At 39.0% G+C, this 12822-nt stretch overlaps 1 protein-coding gene across 1 annotated transcript; it reads left to right on the forward strand.

The window, feature by feature from the left end:
* The first annotated feature begins 90 nt into the window (after positions 1-90).
* Positions 91-4878, forward strand: LOC127421130 (histone-binding protein RBBP4). Its single transcript, XM_051663920.1, has 12 exons — positions 91-252; positions 890-1037; positions 1302-1447; positions 2042-2215; positions 2389-2504; positions 2677-2837; positions 2975-3101; positions 3213-3290; positions 3377-3453; positions 3589-3646; positions 3896-4006; positions 4232-4878. Exons 1-12 carry the CDS (start codon positions 237-239, stop codon positions 4292-4294), a joined length of 1275 nt encoding a protein of 424 aa, XP_051519880.1. The 5' UTR covers positions 91-236; the 3' UTR covers positions 4295-4878.
* The last annotated feature ends 7944 nt before the right edge of the window (positions 4879-12822 follow it).

Here is a 12822-nt window from a genome sequence, read left to right on the forward strand (position 1 = left end):
GTGTCAATAGAGGGCAGTATGCTTTTCTTAGTGCGGAAACATCATTCTCTGCAGAAGAAGCTGCTCTTTTTCTCCTCGCCGTTCATTGGTGGCGCGTGCTCTGCTGTGTCTGTCGGAGTTGGCGCGAACGTGCACGCCGGCGCGAGACAAAGAGTATCCTGCTGCGCTCCCGTGAAACTTCACCGGTATCCCGCTATCGGTTCAGTCTGTGTGGGAGAGCTGTTCGTTGAGGCGTTATGGCTGATAAAGAAGGTTAGTGTGGTTCCTTGCCAGTCATTTTACTTTCTTTTAGCGGCAGCGGGTAATATGAAGCCGGTAGCGGCTGCTGAGGTGTTTGTTAGCTGAATGAACTGTGTTCAGCGCAGGCCGAATCCCGCCATAACGACACTACACTGCTACATCATTACGGCTTTACGCTGCTGCACGTATTAATCCCTAAACAACTGGTTATTCGGCGCAAATTCCTTTTAATCATTCTTTATATGATGGGAACGTGATCGGAAGTAATCTATGAAGCTATGTGGCAGAATTGGCGCTAAATTATCTCCGGCTAGTCTGTTTGCCTTTAAAGTTGAATTGAATTCAGTACATTCAGTAGATGTATCACTATGTACCTGGACGCTTTCATTGTTGTTTTGAATCAGTGTATCGAGATGATAAGTGCATAATATTGTGCTCTGTGCTTTAAGTCGTTTATTAGAGAGTTCATGATTGGACAACATCTAGTGAAGATGCATGTAGATTAGATTAACATATATTATTGTCGAACATCCATTGAAAAAAAATGAGACCTAAAGAACTTGTATATTCAACTTGAGCTTCTTTAAAGTTGCCCCGTTACAGCCGTTTGACAGATCTCTTGTCGTTCTCCCGCCCCCTTGTGTTACAGCTGCATTCGATGACGCGGTGGAGGAGAGGGTGATAAATGAAGAATACAAAATATGGAAGAAAAACACCCCTTTTCTCTACGATCTGGTAATGACCCATGCACTGGAGTGGCCAAGTCTTACTGCTCAGTGGTTGCCCGATGTCACCAGGTACCCCATTCACACCTACTGACATTAGACTTGAAACAGCTAATACTTTGTGATTACTGTATAGATAGTGGCAAAATGATCGTTTGGACTTTTTTGTTGGACCCTTTTTGACTCCATGATGTGTTGTGTGATTCATTGTTAAGTGTAGTGCTTAAAGGTAGCCGGTAGTCAATATCAGTCCCTTGGTGGTCCTATTTTATTACTGTTGCGCATGATAAAAGTGTTGATCCTTTCATATGCATGTCTGTGTTATTTATTTTACAGACCTGAAGGGAAGGATTTTAGTGTGCATCGTCTGGTTCTTGGCACACATACCTCTGATGAGCAGAACCATCTGGTTATTGCCAGCGTCCAGCTGCCCAATGATGATGCCCAGTTTGATGCCTCACATTATGACAGTGAAAAAGGAGGTGAGGGCCTTTACCATGGATTGTCCTGATACCAATTTATTTATTTTTTTTTTAAAGATTTTTTTAATCATGAAAATGCTGTCTAAATAAACAAATTCATTAAAGCTCTAATCAAATGAAAATAGTACAATCAGTTTTCAACATAATATTGTATTATTTAATGAAGTGCTTTTATACAGAACCTCACAGCACAAAATACAAAATTGGAGTTATTTTTGTCAAATAAAGTGCTGCAAAACGGAGCATCACAGATGTGTGATATTGCTTAAATATAATACAATTACTATTAGTGGAAGTTGTAGTTGTTGTAGTAGTAATAGTAGTATTAAAGTGAATATTACGTAACTGTACTGTAGTCATCTATTTCTGTCGTGCTTTTTCCATTTGAGTTGAGCATTTATTTTGGATTGAAGCCCTTTCTGTGTCTTTTGATGATGGTTTCTCACCGTCAACAAAAAGCACCACGTCACCCAATGTGAATATTAAACCGTAAAAGGCAGCAATTTGATTAAATATGTAGTCTGTGTGTGCATCTCTCCACTAATGCACTTGTCAATGTCATGTCATCACATCCATTTCTCTCTCCGTTTACAGAGTTTGGTGGTTTTGGCTCTGTGAGTGGCAAAATAGAGATTGAGATTAAAATTAATCATGAGGGAGAGGTGAATAGGGCTCGCTACATGCCACAGAACCCCTGCATCATTGCCACCAAGACCCCCACAAGTGATGTGCTGGTCTTTGACTACACCAAGCACCCCTCCAAACCTGGTATGGGCACTTTTGGAAACATTGTTCTGGTCTGGGGTTCTTTGATTACCATATTCATATATCATAATATGTTAGACAAGATGATTATGGGAATCTTGAGGCATATTATTGATTTGCGCTTGAATTTGTATACTTGTACGTTCATAAACACTCTTCCTCCTGTTCTCCTGGAGACCCCTCCGGAGAGTGCACTCCTGACCTGCGTCTTAGGGGGCATCAGAAGGAGGGTTATGGTCTGTCCTGGAACCCCAACCTGAGTGGCTGCCTGCTGAGTGCATCTGATGATCATGTAAGACACATTTGTACAGTCTCTTTAACTTACTTATATGGTGACAACACCTGTTGGTTTTCAGCAGGAAAACCTAATGTTTCAGGTGTTTTGCTGCTATTATGGTTTATACATTAATTGTAGATAGCATGAATTGTATCCATGTTTCTACAAGGAGTTTTTTTCTCTGCAGACTATCTGTTTGTGGGACATCAGCACAGTGCCTAAGGAAGGAAAGATAGTGGACGCCAAGACCATTTTCACTGGGCACACTGCTGTGGTGGAGGATGTGTCCTGGCACCTGCTACACGAGTCGCTCTTTGGGTCTGTGGCTGACGACCAGAAGCTTATGATGCAAGTTCTTCTTCTGTTTGTTTCTTGTAATGAATCTTTATAACTTCAGTACAAAACAGTGTAATATTGTCAAAGCTGTAACAGTAGTGTGCTATTAGTATCTGTTTAAAAAATCTTGACATCTCTTCTTTCTTCAGCTGGGACACGCGCTCCAATAACACATCCAAGCCCAGTCATGCAGTGGATGCCCACACTGCAGAGGTCAACTGCTTATCCTTCAACCCTTACAGCGAGTTCATTCTGGCAACTGGTTCTGCTGACAAAGTGAGAACTATATTCAGCCTTCAAGTTCTGTTGCCTCTGTGAACATTCATTAAATGTGGTTCTTTATGTGGGCCTCTGGCTGAAAGAGATATTGCTTTTTCTCTGTCACAGACTGTTGCATTGTGGGATCTGCGAAACCTCAAGCTGAAACTTCACTCATTTGAGTCACACAAAGATGAAATCTTCCAGGTATTGACACCTCCCTTACCATGAGTGCAAATGACATGTTTCGACCTGTTGATTGTGTGACTCTGAATGACTGAGTGCATCCACAGGTTCAGTGGTCGCCCCATAATGAGACCATCCTGGCCTCCAGTGGAACAGACAGGAGACTCAATGTGTGGGACCTCAGGTGGGTTTTCTCAGTTTTATCATTTTTACACACTACTTGTGGCACTAAAAATTTACCTAAAATTACTTCATTGTAGGTTTGTAATATTTTATCAGTGTTAATGATTATTGACTCCCCCGCCCCCACCCCCCGCAGTAAAATCGGTGAGGAACAGTCACCCGAAGATGCAGAGGATGGACCTCCTGAGCTACTGGTGAGTACTGATGGTCTACAGGATTTTGTTTTTCAGTTGCATATGCTGATATATATAATATACAGTATGTACAGTATATACATATACGCACACAAGTACGGGTTGCATAAATATTATTTGAGCTATTGAATGAATGTGCTCAGTATGAACTTATTTGAAATATTTAATGCAATCTTACACTTGTTTTCATGAAAAGCAAAATTTCATTATCCTGTTATTATTGCTCATCTATTATTATTATTATTTTAGTTTATTCACGGAGGCCATACAGCTAAGATTTCAGACTTCTCTTGGAATCCAAATGAACCGTGGGTTATTTGTTCTGTATCTGAGGACAACATCATGCAAGTCTGGCAGATGGTGAGAACGTTATCTGCTTTTTTTTTAATCTGCCTTTTTTTTTTTTTTTTTTTTTTTTTTACTCCACATGATTGCATCAGTGACTCATCAACAACCTATTCCCTCTGATAGTGTATGCCACCTGCAAATGTGTTTGGATTTTAGAGGAGAACTTTTGCCTGTCTAACAGAATTAAATTCCTCATATTTGTTGCACAACTTTGTTTTATGTATTTTATTTATTCAGGCGGAGAACATCTACAATGATGAGGACCCAGAGGGGGCAGCAGATACTGAGGTCCAGGGATAAAAAAATAATACAACAGCTCTCAATCTTCACACCAACCCACTCTCAGCATAAGATGTCTTTTTTCAAAACTCTGTCACATCTACACAGTAGTGAAGATCAAGTGCTTGACCCTACATAATAAAATAGGAACAGTTGATTATAACTTCAAACACTTTTCTACTATGTTAATAGAGTATTTTTCTAAGATATGTCAGTTGATTGATCATCGGCATTGACCAGAATGTGAGCTAAATAACCCTTTTCACCCTATTCAACCCGGTTTCTCATTGGGATTTTAAGTATGCTTTAAAAGTATTACTTAAAATATAAAAATGTATACAGATATGTAGTATATTGTTTTGACATGCGTGCAGTGGTTCATTGGTAATGTTCAGTAGATTTTTTAAGTTGAAAATCAATTTTTTGAAGCATCCATTTAAATACATGACTAGATATATTGATAACTTAAGCTCTTGTGTACTCTTTTGAGCTTCACGTAATGTTAAGGTGGTATGTTGTTTAATGTCTTTTTAATATTGTGACTTTTTTCAGTGACTTTGTCCATTCTGTTGTACAGAACATTATGAATAAACTTTTTGTTGTTACAGTTTAGTTGGATTCATGCACACTTGCAGTTTTGAATGTAAAATAAGTGTTTTGCTTTTGATAATACCACGTAAAATATTCCTACTACTAGGTGGCTGTTATTGAATTAGGTGTCTTGATAACACTTGCTTTAAGCTGAAATATGTACAAATTTCAACAAGTGAGTTTGGTGCATCCAAACAATGAAAACCCAAGAGTGGGTAATGTACGCTTGGTGTTACAGCACCTTTAAGGAAACTGCAATGTTCAGGCATTGACAGGAATGGTGCGTTTTCTAAAATAAGGTGCTTTTACTATACGACCAAGTATATCAAGGACTTTTGAAAAGTTATTGAAAATAACAATAATAAAATGTATCTTGTAATAAGTCATTTAAAAAAAAGATGTAAGAAAGAAAATTTATTTGATAAATTGTACATAAAGTTGTACTTTAAAGTCCAAAAATGAAATTGTAATAAAAAAAAAAGTATGATTTTTGCTGTGGAAATGAAATTGAGTATAATTACAAATATTCTGCTTCAGTAGTGATTGAATAAAGCACAAATTCCCCCATATAATATTTAAGTGTATTTTAATGAAATACAATTACTCCTTCCCATCCCTGCAGGTAGCAGTTCTATAATGTGTGTTTAAAGACGAAGATAGGGATCATGATAATTCAATTTTATTCAGTAATAAAGTTAATACAGTATGAATTTTCTGGAGTTACTCAAGATTCAAGTATGTAGAAAGATGTCATGATAAAAGAAAGCAGGGACATCAAGACAGGCCTGTCCCATGTCCTGACATTGAATCTCTCGCTATCTCTCAATTTCAATTTTAAAGTACTTTATTAGCATGATTGTGGTTACATACAATATTTCCAAAGCATTAATACACAAAACAGATAATGACAAGACAAAAAAATAATTTAAAAAACTTGCAAATAATATGAATAGTATTAAAATAAAGTGGTAGGTAATGAATAAAATAATAACAATATACACTATACAATATAAAATAAGCATTTAGCAAGACATTATGAACATAAAAAAAAAATACTGTGACCGAAGTACATTAAGGCAGTGATTGTTTTCTGAGGGTGTGCTCTTCAAAAATGAATTTTGCTGCAACTGATGCATGATTGTCCTCCCCCAGTAACACCTGCATTTGATCTGTTTCTGCTGAACTGGAAAACTGTGGCATGAGGTTTGAGAGTTTGTCAAAGTATTTCTCTCTCACCTCTCACCAGACTTGTTCTTCCTTTGTTTGTCTGTGTCTGCCTTTTTCTATGGCCAGACTGTGATCACTGAGCCTGTATTTGGTGAGGATCCGTCTCTGTTTTGGATCTCTTACAGTGTAGAGATATTCTGCCAGATTATACTTTCTGTTTAGGGTCCAATAACATTCCAGTTTGCTTTGGTTTTTAATTTAATTTCCCCAATGGTCCAAATATGAATATTTGCTTTCTTTTATGATTTGGTTTATTCTGATTTGGTTTTGTTCAGCAGTGCTGGTCTGAAACTGGTGTTTGTTAGTTGTTAGTGGGTTTGTGAGTTTCAGAGCCAGCTGACAAAGGGGACTGGTTTTAGGCTTCAACTCTTGGGTTTTAAGGGCTTCATGTTGCAGTGTGTTAGGGGAACTTGAATTTAGATGTGTCCAAAATTTTAGGGATCGTTTTTCAATTTGTATAATTAGGGGGTATCTGCCTAGTTCGGCCTGGCGTGCATTAGTAGGTGTTCTTCTCTGAACTCTTAGAATGTTTCTACAGAATTCTGCATGCAGGGATTCTATGGGGTGTTTGCCCATCTAGAGTAATCTACCAGACAGATTGGACCCCAAACCTCACATCCGTAGAGAGCAATAGGCATAATAAAAAAAAAAAAAAAAAAAAAAATTAAAAAATAAGATTTTACACCAAATTGTTACAGGAATGTCTATTTGGGTAAATTTTCGTGTAATAGTATAGAATGCTCTTCTAGCTTTCTCTTTTAGTGCATTCACGGCCAGACCAAAACTCCCTGAAGCACTGATTTTTAGACCGAGGTAGTCGTAGTGTAGGGTGTGTTCTATTGCAGTGTTTCCCAGAGTGAATGTGTATCTGGTTTCCTGTAATCTGACTTTTTTCTAGAAGATCATATTTTTTTATTTTTTTTTTATTTTATTTTTTTCAAATTGACTGTCAGGGCCCAGTTCTGACAGTAGTTCTCCAGAAGGTCCAGGTGCTGCTGTAGCCTTTGTGCAGTAGCGGACAGCAGCACCAGATCATCTGCATGGAGAAGAAATTTAACTTCAGAATTATTTAGAGTATGACTGGGTGTTGCAGATTGTTCCAGTAGCGCTGCTAACTCTTTAATGTAAAAGTTGAACAGAGTTGGACTCAAACTGCAGCCTTGTCTCAGTCCACACCCTTGAGTGAAGAATTCTGTTCTTTTATTGCCAATTTTAACTCCGCACCTGTTGTCCGAATACATAGATTTGATAGTGTCGTACATTTTACCCCCAAATGTCGGATTGTAGAATTTTATAATATAGACCATTATGCCAAATGGAATCAAATGCTTTTTTTAAATCAACAAAACATGCATAAATTTTGCCTTTGCTTTTTTGATGAATGTGCTGGCTGACAATAGTGTATAGCATGTGAATGTGGTCGGTGGTGTAGTGGTTTGGTAGAAATCCAATCTGACTCTTACTCAAGACATTGTGTTTGGTAAGGAAGGCCTGTATCTGGGCATTCAGGATACAACAGAAAGTCTTCACCAGATTACTGTTCACACAAATACCTCGGTAGTCATTAGGGTCAAATTTGTCTCCACTCTTTTATAATGGGTGTATTGAGCCCATACTCCAGGTATAAGGAAAGTAGCCAGTTTGCAGAACCAGTTTGAACAGTTTCAACAAGGCCTCCTGCATTACTGCAGGGCAGTGCTTCAGCAGTTCTGTTCTAATGTGGTCTAAACCACATGCCTTTCTGGGTTTTAGTTTCTTAAGTGCATCTGTCAATTCTTCTCTGATAGTCTAAAGGGTTTTTTTGTAGATTCCAATTGACTCATTGCATGTATGTTTTTCTGGTCAGGTGTGAGATTTTCTGGAGAAATTTCTTTGACTAAGTTTTTTAAATAAATTTTGTCTGGTTTCAGCTTTGTGTGGCTCTCTGAGTTTTTGGTGGAAGAGCTGTCTGAGTAGTTTTCGTTTAATCTTAATCTTAAACTTTTTAGTTTAGTTTTCTTGTTTGAATGGAGTAGGTTTGCTTTGAGCACCTTTGATAAATATAATTTATTTGTTGTATTTACGTCAATCTTGTAAGCCATAAACTGTTTTACTTTAAATCTATTGATTAGGTTGAGCATTTCTTTGGAGCTAATTGCACTAAGGAATTCGGACAAAAATAATTTTGGGGACCATTTGTATGTTGGGTTTAGTTTGAACAGGTTGCTGGGCCCTTGGTCTGTTCTGTGGTGTTGAATATTCTTTAGGAACACATTAATTTGACAGAGGTCTGATAAGGAAGACTGTGGTCTGACAGTGAATGCATGTATGTAGGAGGGGTCCATGTCTGTAATGGCATAGTCGACTACACTAGCCCCAAGAGCTGAGCAGTATGTGAATCGACCTAAAGAGTCCCCTTGGATCCTACCATTAAGCATATACAGACCCAGGTCTCGACAGAGACACACTAACTCCTTACTGTTTTTGTTGACTGTACTGTCCGGATTGTTCTGTTGTTGTGGCGGGGGTTAGATGTGTGTTGGCTTTCAGTATGTGGTTATTCCCATGGGTATCTATAATGTCCGATTCTGAACCTGTCCTTGCATTTAGGTCCCCACATAACATCACACTCCCCTGGGGGTGCAGAGGACAGACTCAATGACTGCTGAGTAGAACTGTATCAGCAGCGCCTATGGCAGGTTGAACTTCCTCAGCTGGTGAAGGAAGTGCTGGGGTTGGGGTTGCCATATTTCAACATCTCATTGCATATTCCATCTGAGCCGCAAGATTTTTTATTTTTCCTTCAGTGATTATGGGGGTGTCCAAATTATTTAATTGACCCTTTATTGTGCATTCCAGATTATATAGTTGGGAATTCAAAATTTTTTGGGTTGGGTTTTGTTCATTTTGTATATAAAGTTTTCCAAAATGTTCTGTCCAGGTGTTTGGGTCACAGATGGGAATTTGTTCTTCTTTTTTGGACTTTAAATTGTTCTATAATTCCCAGAATTAATTTTTATTAACTGTTCCTTCTATTTTGTTGAGCTTTGTTGTGTGTTCAGCTCTTTTGCTTTTAAGCAGTGGCTTGTTACGTGTTAGTTGATTTGCAGGAACTCTGTGTTTTTTATTTGATAACAATCGTAGTTCTTTTCTTGACATTTGACATTCTTTATCAAACCAGTCAGCTTTCGTGATTTCCTTTTTTCTCCTTTTCAGTTTTAATTAATTCAATGATTGGCTGGCAACTGTGAATAAAATGTTAGTCAATTGTTTTGTTGCCAAATTGATGCTTTTCTCGTCTTCTCCAAATGTGAGGAGAAAGGCATCTATCATGTTCTCAACCTGAGTGCTTTGGAGTTCAGATTCATACTGGGCTGGGCTATCTTTTCTCCAGAAGAATCTGGTTGGGAGGGGATACAGTTTAGACTTCTGATCTGAAGATGGTAGAAGACTGGCTCAGAGCTGTTCAGTGTTACATCCTTGATTGTTTTAGCAAATATTCTCATGCCCTCTCGATGAATGTGGATACAGTCATAAAGGTGCTCATTCAGAATGAGTGCACACACATCAGTTATCTCTGCATTAATGGCATTGATGACGTTTTGTGGAACATCTCTGCGAGGCAGCAGTGTAGAGATGATGACTGTGGCACTGGGGTAGATTCCTCTAGCTGATTTCTCCACGTTGATTAGAGCTTTGGTGACATCCACTCTCCTGGTGCCGAGGTCGTTCATCTCAGTGTGCGGTATAATGTGTGATGGTGTTCCCAAAACATCCTCTCTCAGCAGCTTCAAAGCAGAGTGAGTGGGACACCAGAGTTTCCTTACAGTTCTCCTGGAGAACAGTTATCTCTGGTTGAGGTGGTTGCCGTTAGAGTCACAGAGGATGATGATGTTGTGCTGTCTCTTCTGTTATCTGTTGGATGTTGTTGTGGTCTGTAGATATCTCTGTCTGGTGCTGATGTCTTTTCTCTTGGAGTTCTGAGAAGCTTGAGAGACCTGAGAAACCTGCAGGGTTGCAGGGGATGGTATGGTGTGTATTTGTGTGTTGACACACTGCTGGTGTTGCGTTGTATTTCTGATGTGTTCAGGAGGAGAGGTGTTGAGTGTTTGTGTCCTGGCACGGTGTTGCTATTGTTCTGTGGTTGTGATGTTTCAGGGTTTGTGTGTAGCTGTTGTCTCATCTCCTCCAGTTGTTTATCCAGCATATTGCTGTGTTGATCTCTCTTGATCAGCTCCTCTCTCACCCTCTTCAGCTCCTTTTGCAGCTCCTGGTTGTTCTCCTCCAGCTGTCTGACAGCAGAGCAGAGCTGTTGAAGTTGTTGTGTGCTGAGGTGGCTAGTCTGGTTTTGGAGCTGGCAGAGGTTGTTGGTAGTTTCCTCTTTAAACATGAAGTAGTCCTCCTCCAGCTCAGCAATGTTGTCTCTCAAGGCCTTGATCTTTGGAGATGCAGGAGAGACAGGGTGTCTGTGTGCTACAGGGGTGCTCTAGCTGAGGGCTCCGTTTATGACTATTGTGGAGCAGGACTCTACACTGCTCTTCACCTCAGTATCTTTCTGTAACTTCTGAACCTCCATTTTAAAGTTAATAAAATTCTTCTGGAATTCATCAAGGCTGGGTTCTGACCCCTGCACCATGACTATACTGTTGTGATACAAGTTTACAGTCAGCTTTTTGTCTCTTTTTCACCTTCCAGATTGATTTGTCTACCTTTACTGATGCCACCTTTTCTGCTGCAGTTCATGGCAGTTATGAGAGTGCTGTGCCAGGCTGATGACTGATCAGTGAAGAACAGCAGGTTACACCAGACTCTGTTGAGTTCTGGTCCACTGTAGTCAGACAGCAGCATCTCTGGGTTCTCCCTCAGGATCATCTCTTTCATCTTCTTATCTTTCTTTGATTTAACTTCTGCTGGATATACAGTACTGTGCAAAAGTCTTAGGCACATAATATTTTTCACAAAAACATTTGTCTTTACATGGTTATTTTTATCTTCTGCTTTAGTGTGTTAATAAAAAATATAGATATTAGATTCCCAAACATTTCTTTTGTGAATAGAACAGAATAGAATAGAGGAACAGGGAGCCCTGCAGCAGATGGCATGGACCCCCACAGAGCCCCCCACTGAACATTGAGTGAGCCTGAGATTACATGAAGAGACAGAAGCAACTGAGACAGCCTAATCACATAGAAGATCTGTGGTGAATTATCAAAGATGCTTGAAACATCCTATCTGCCAAGAACCTTAAAAAACTGTGTCCAGGTGTAATTGGCACTGTTTTGATGACAAGGGTGGTCACACAAAATATTAATTTAGCTTTTTTCATGTTTACTGCACTTTGTACGACGTTACTTGATCAATCAAAACTATTTATGACATTACTTTTGAAAATATTCTCACTATACAACATTTTTCACAAGTGCCTAAAACTTTTGCACAGTACTGTATTATCTCCAGCTCCTCTTCATTTTTGGAAACTGCCATGGAATGTTAGCTTTGCTAGCAGTTAGCTTGTTTTAATTGTATGATGTATTAGATGTTAGATGTATTAATTATATGTATTTTTTAATGTGATCTTCAAGTTTCTTAGAGGTCTTACATTAAAAATCTTCTGCCTCTTTTGTTCTTATTTTAGTTTCCAATCATTTAAGTAGTGTTTGAGTCATAAAAACATACATTCTCTGGCAATAATATAAGTTACAGCAGGAGCTGATATTTTGTACTGCAACTGCCATCGGAACACTCTCTCTCTCTCTCTCTCTCTCTCTCTCTCTCTCTCATCAGATTGAATGGTTAAAAAAAAAAAAAAATTAAAATTAAAACATGCCCCCAGAATGAAGTATAACCAAAATTTCTCTAGCAAGTCAGTCCGCTATCAGCCATCTTTGGAACGCTCTTGGGATTCTATTTCCAGTCATGTCAGTGCAGCTCCTATCTACTTGAATGGAAAAAGACCAAAATCTCAAAAACGGTTGGTCAAGATTACGATCAAAGAACATATTTCAAATCAGCAATAAAATACGTGAATCATAAATTGTGATTCTTAACCTCATATTATGCAAAAAAACACAATTTTCCCAGGTTGTATAGCTAATGTGCATGCGCATTCTGGAGTTGATTGACAGTTCATTGTCTGTATCTAAAAGGTGATTGACTCTTTTAACTGTTAGGCGGGACTGCCTTTCTACATCTGTTGACCGTTGGGCACTCAGAGCTGATTGGTTGAGCATTCCAGTTTCTCCCATTAATTTTAATAGAAGTGGTCCGTCTCTGCTAAATAATCTCTGGTATAGGTCTCTGCAGAACAATAATGGGCGTTTCTCAATCTGTGGTTGTTTTCAAATCAGAATGGGCATTTTTCAACTATCCAATGAATGTAGGGAATCTCAATGCAGTAATCAGTGGGCGTTTCCAAACTAGGCTGGGCATTTCTGAACTATCCAATGAAAGTAGGGAATCTCAGTGTAGTAGGCAAATTTTGTAAAGCGGTTGAAAAACGCCCATTCTAGTTTGAAAACGCCCACTGATTGGAAAACGCCTATTTTTGTTCTGCAGAGACACAAGTCTCCCCGGAATACCTGTCACTGATTCTGAGTTTGTATCCCTGTAATCTATCTGCACTCAGGTTTATCACAGACCTTTGAACAAGACATGTTACACCCAAAAAATTGCTTAATCTTCTTATAATCCCTCATCCACCCAAAGGAGCAGCCGCGGCCATCCACCGGGGGATGGAGGAGTTGCTGCCGACC

The sequence above is a fragment of the Myxocyprinus asiaticus genome, chromosome 30 (assembly GCF_019703515.2).
Source record: "Myxocyprinus asiaticus isolate MX2 ecotype Aquarium Trade chromosome 30, UBuf_Myxa_2, whole genome shotgun sequence".
Classification (NCBI taxonomy): Eukaryota; Metazoa; Chordata; class Actinopteri; order Cypriniformes; family Catostomidae; genus Myxocyprinus; species Myxocyprinus asiaticus.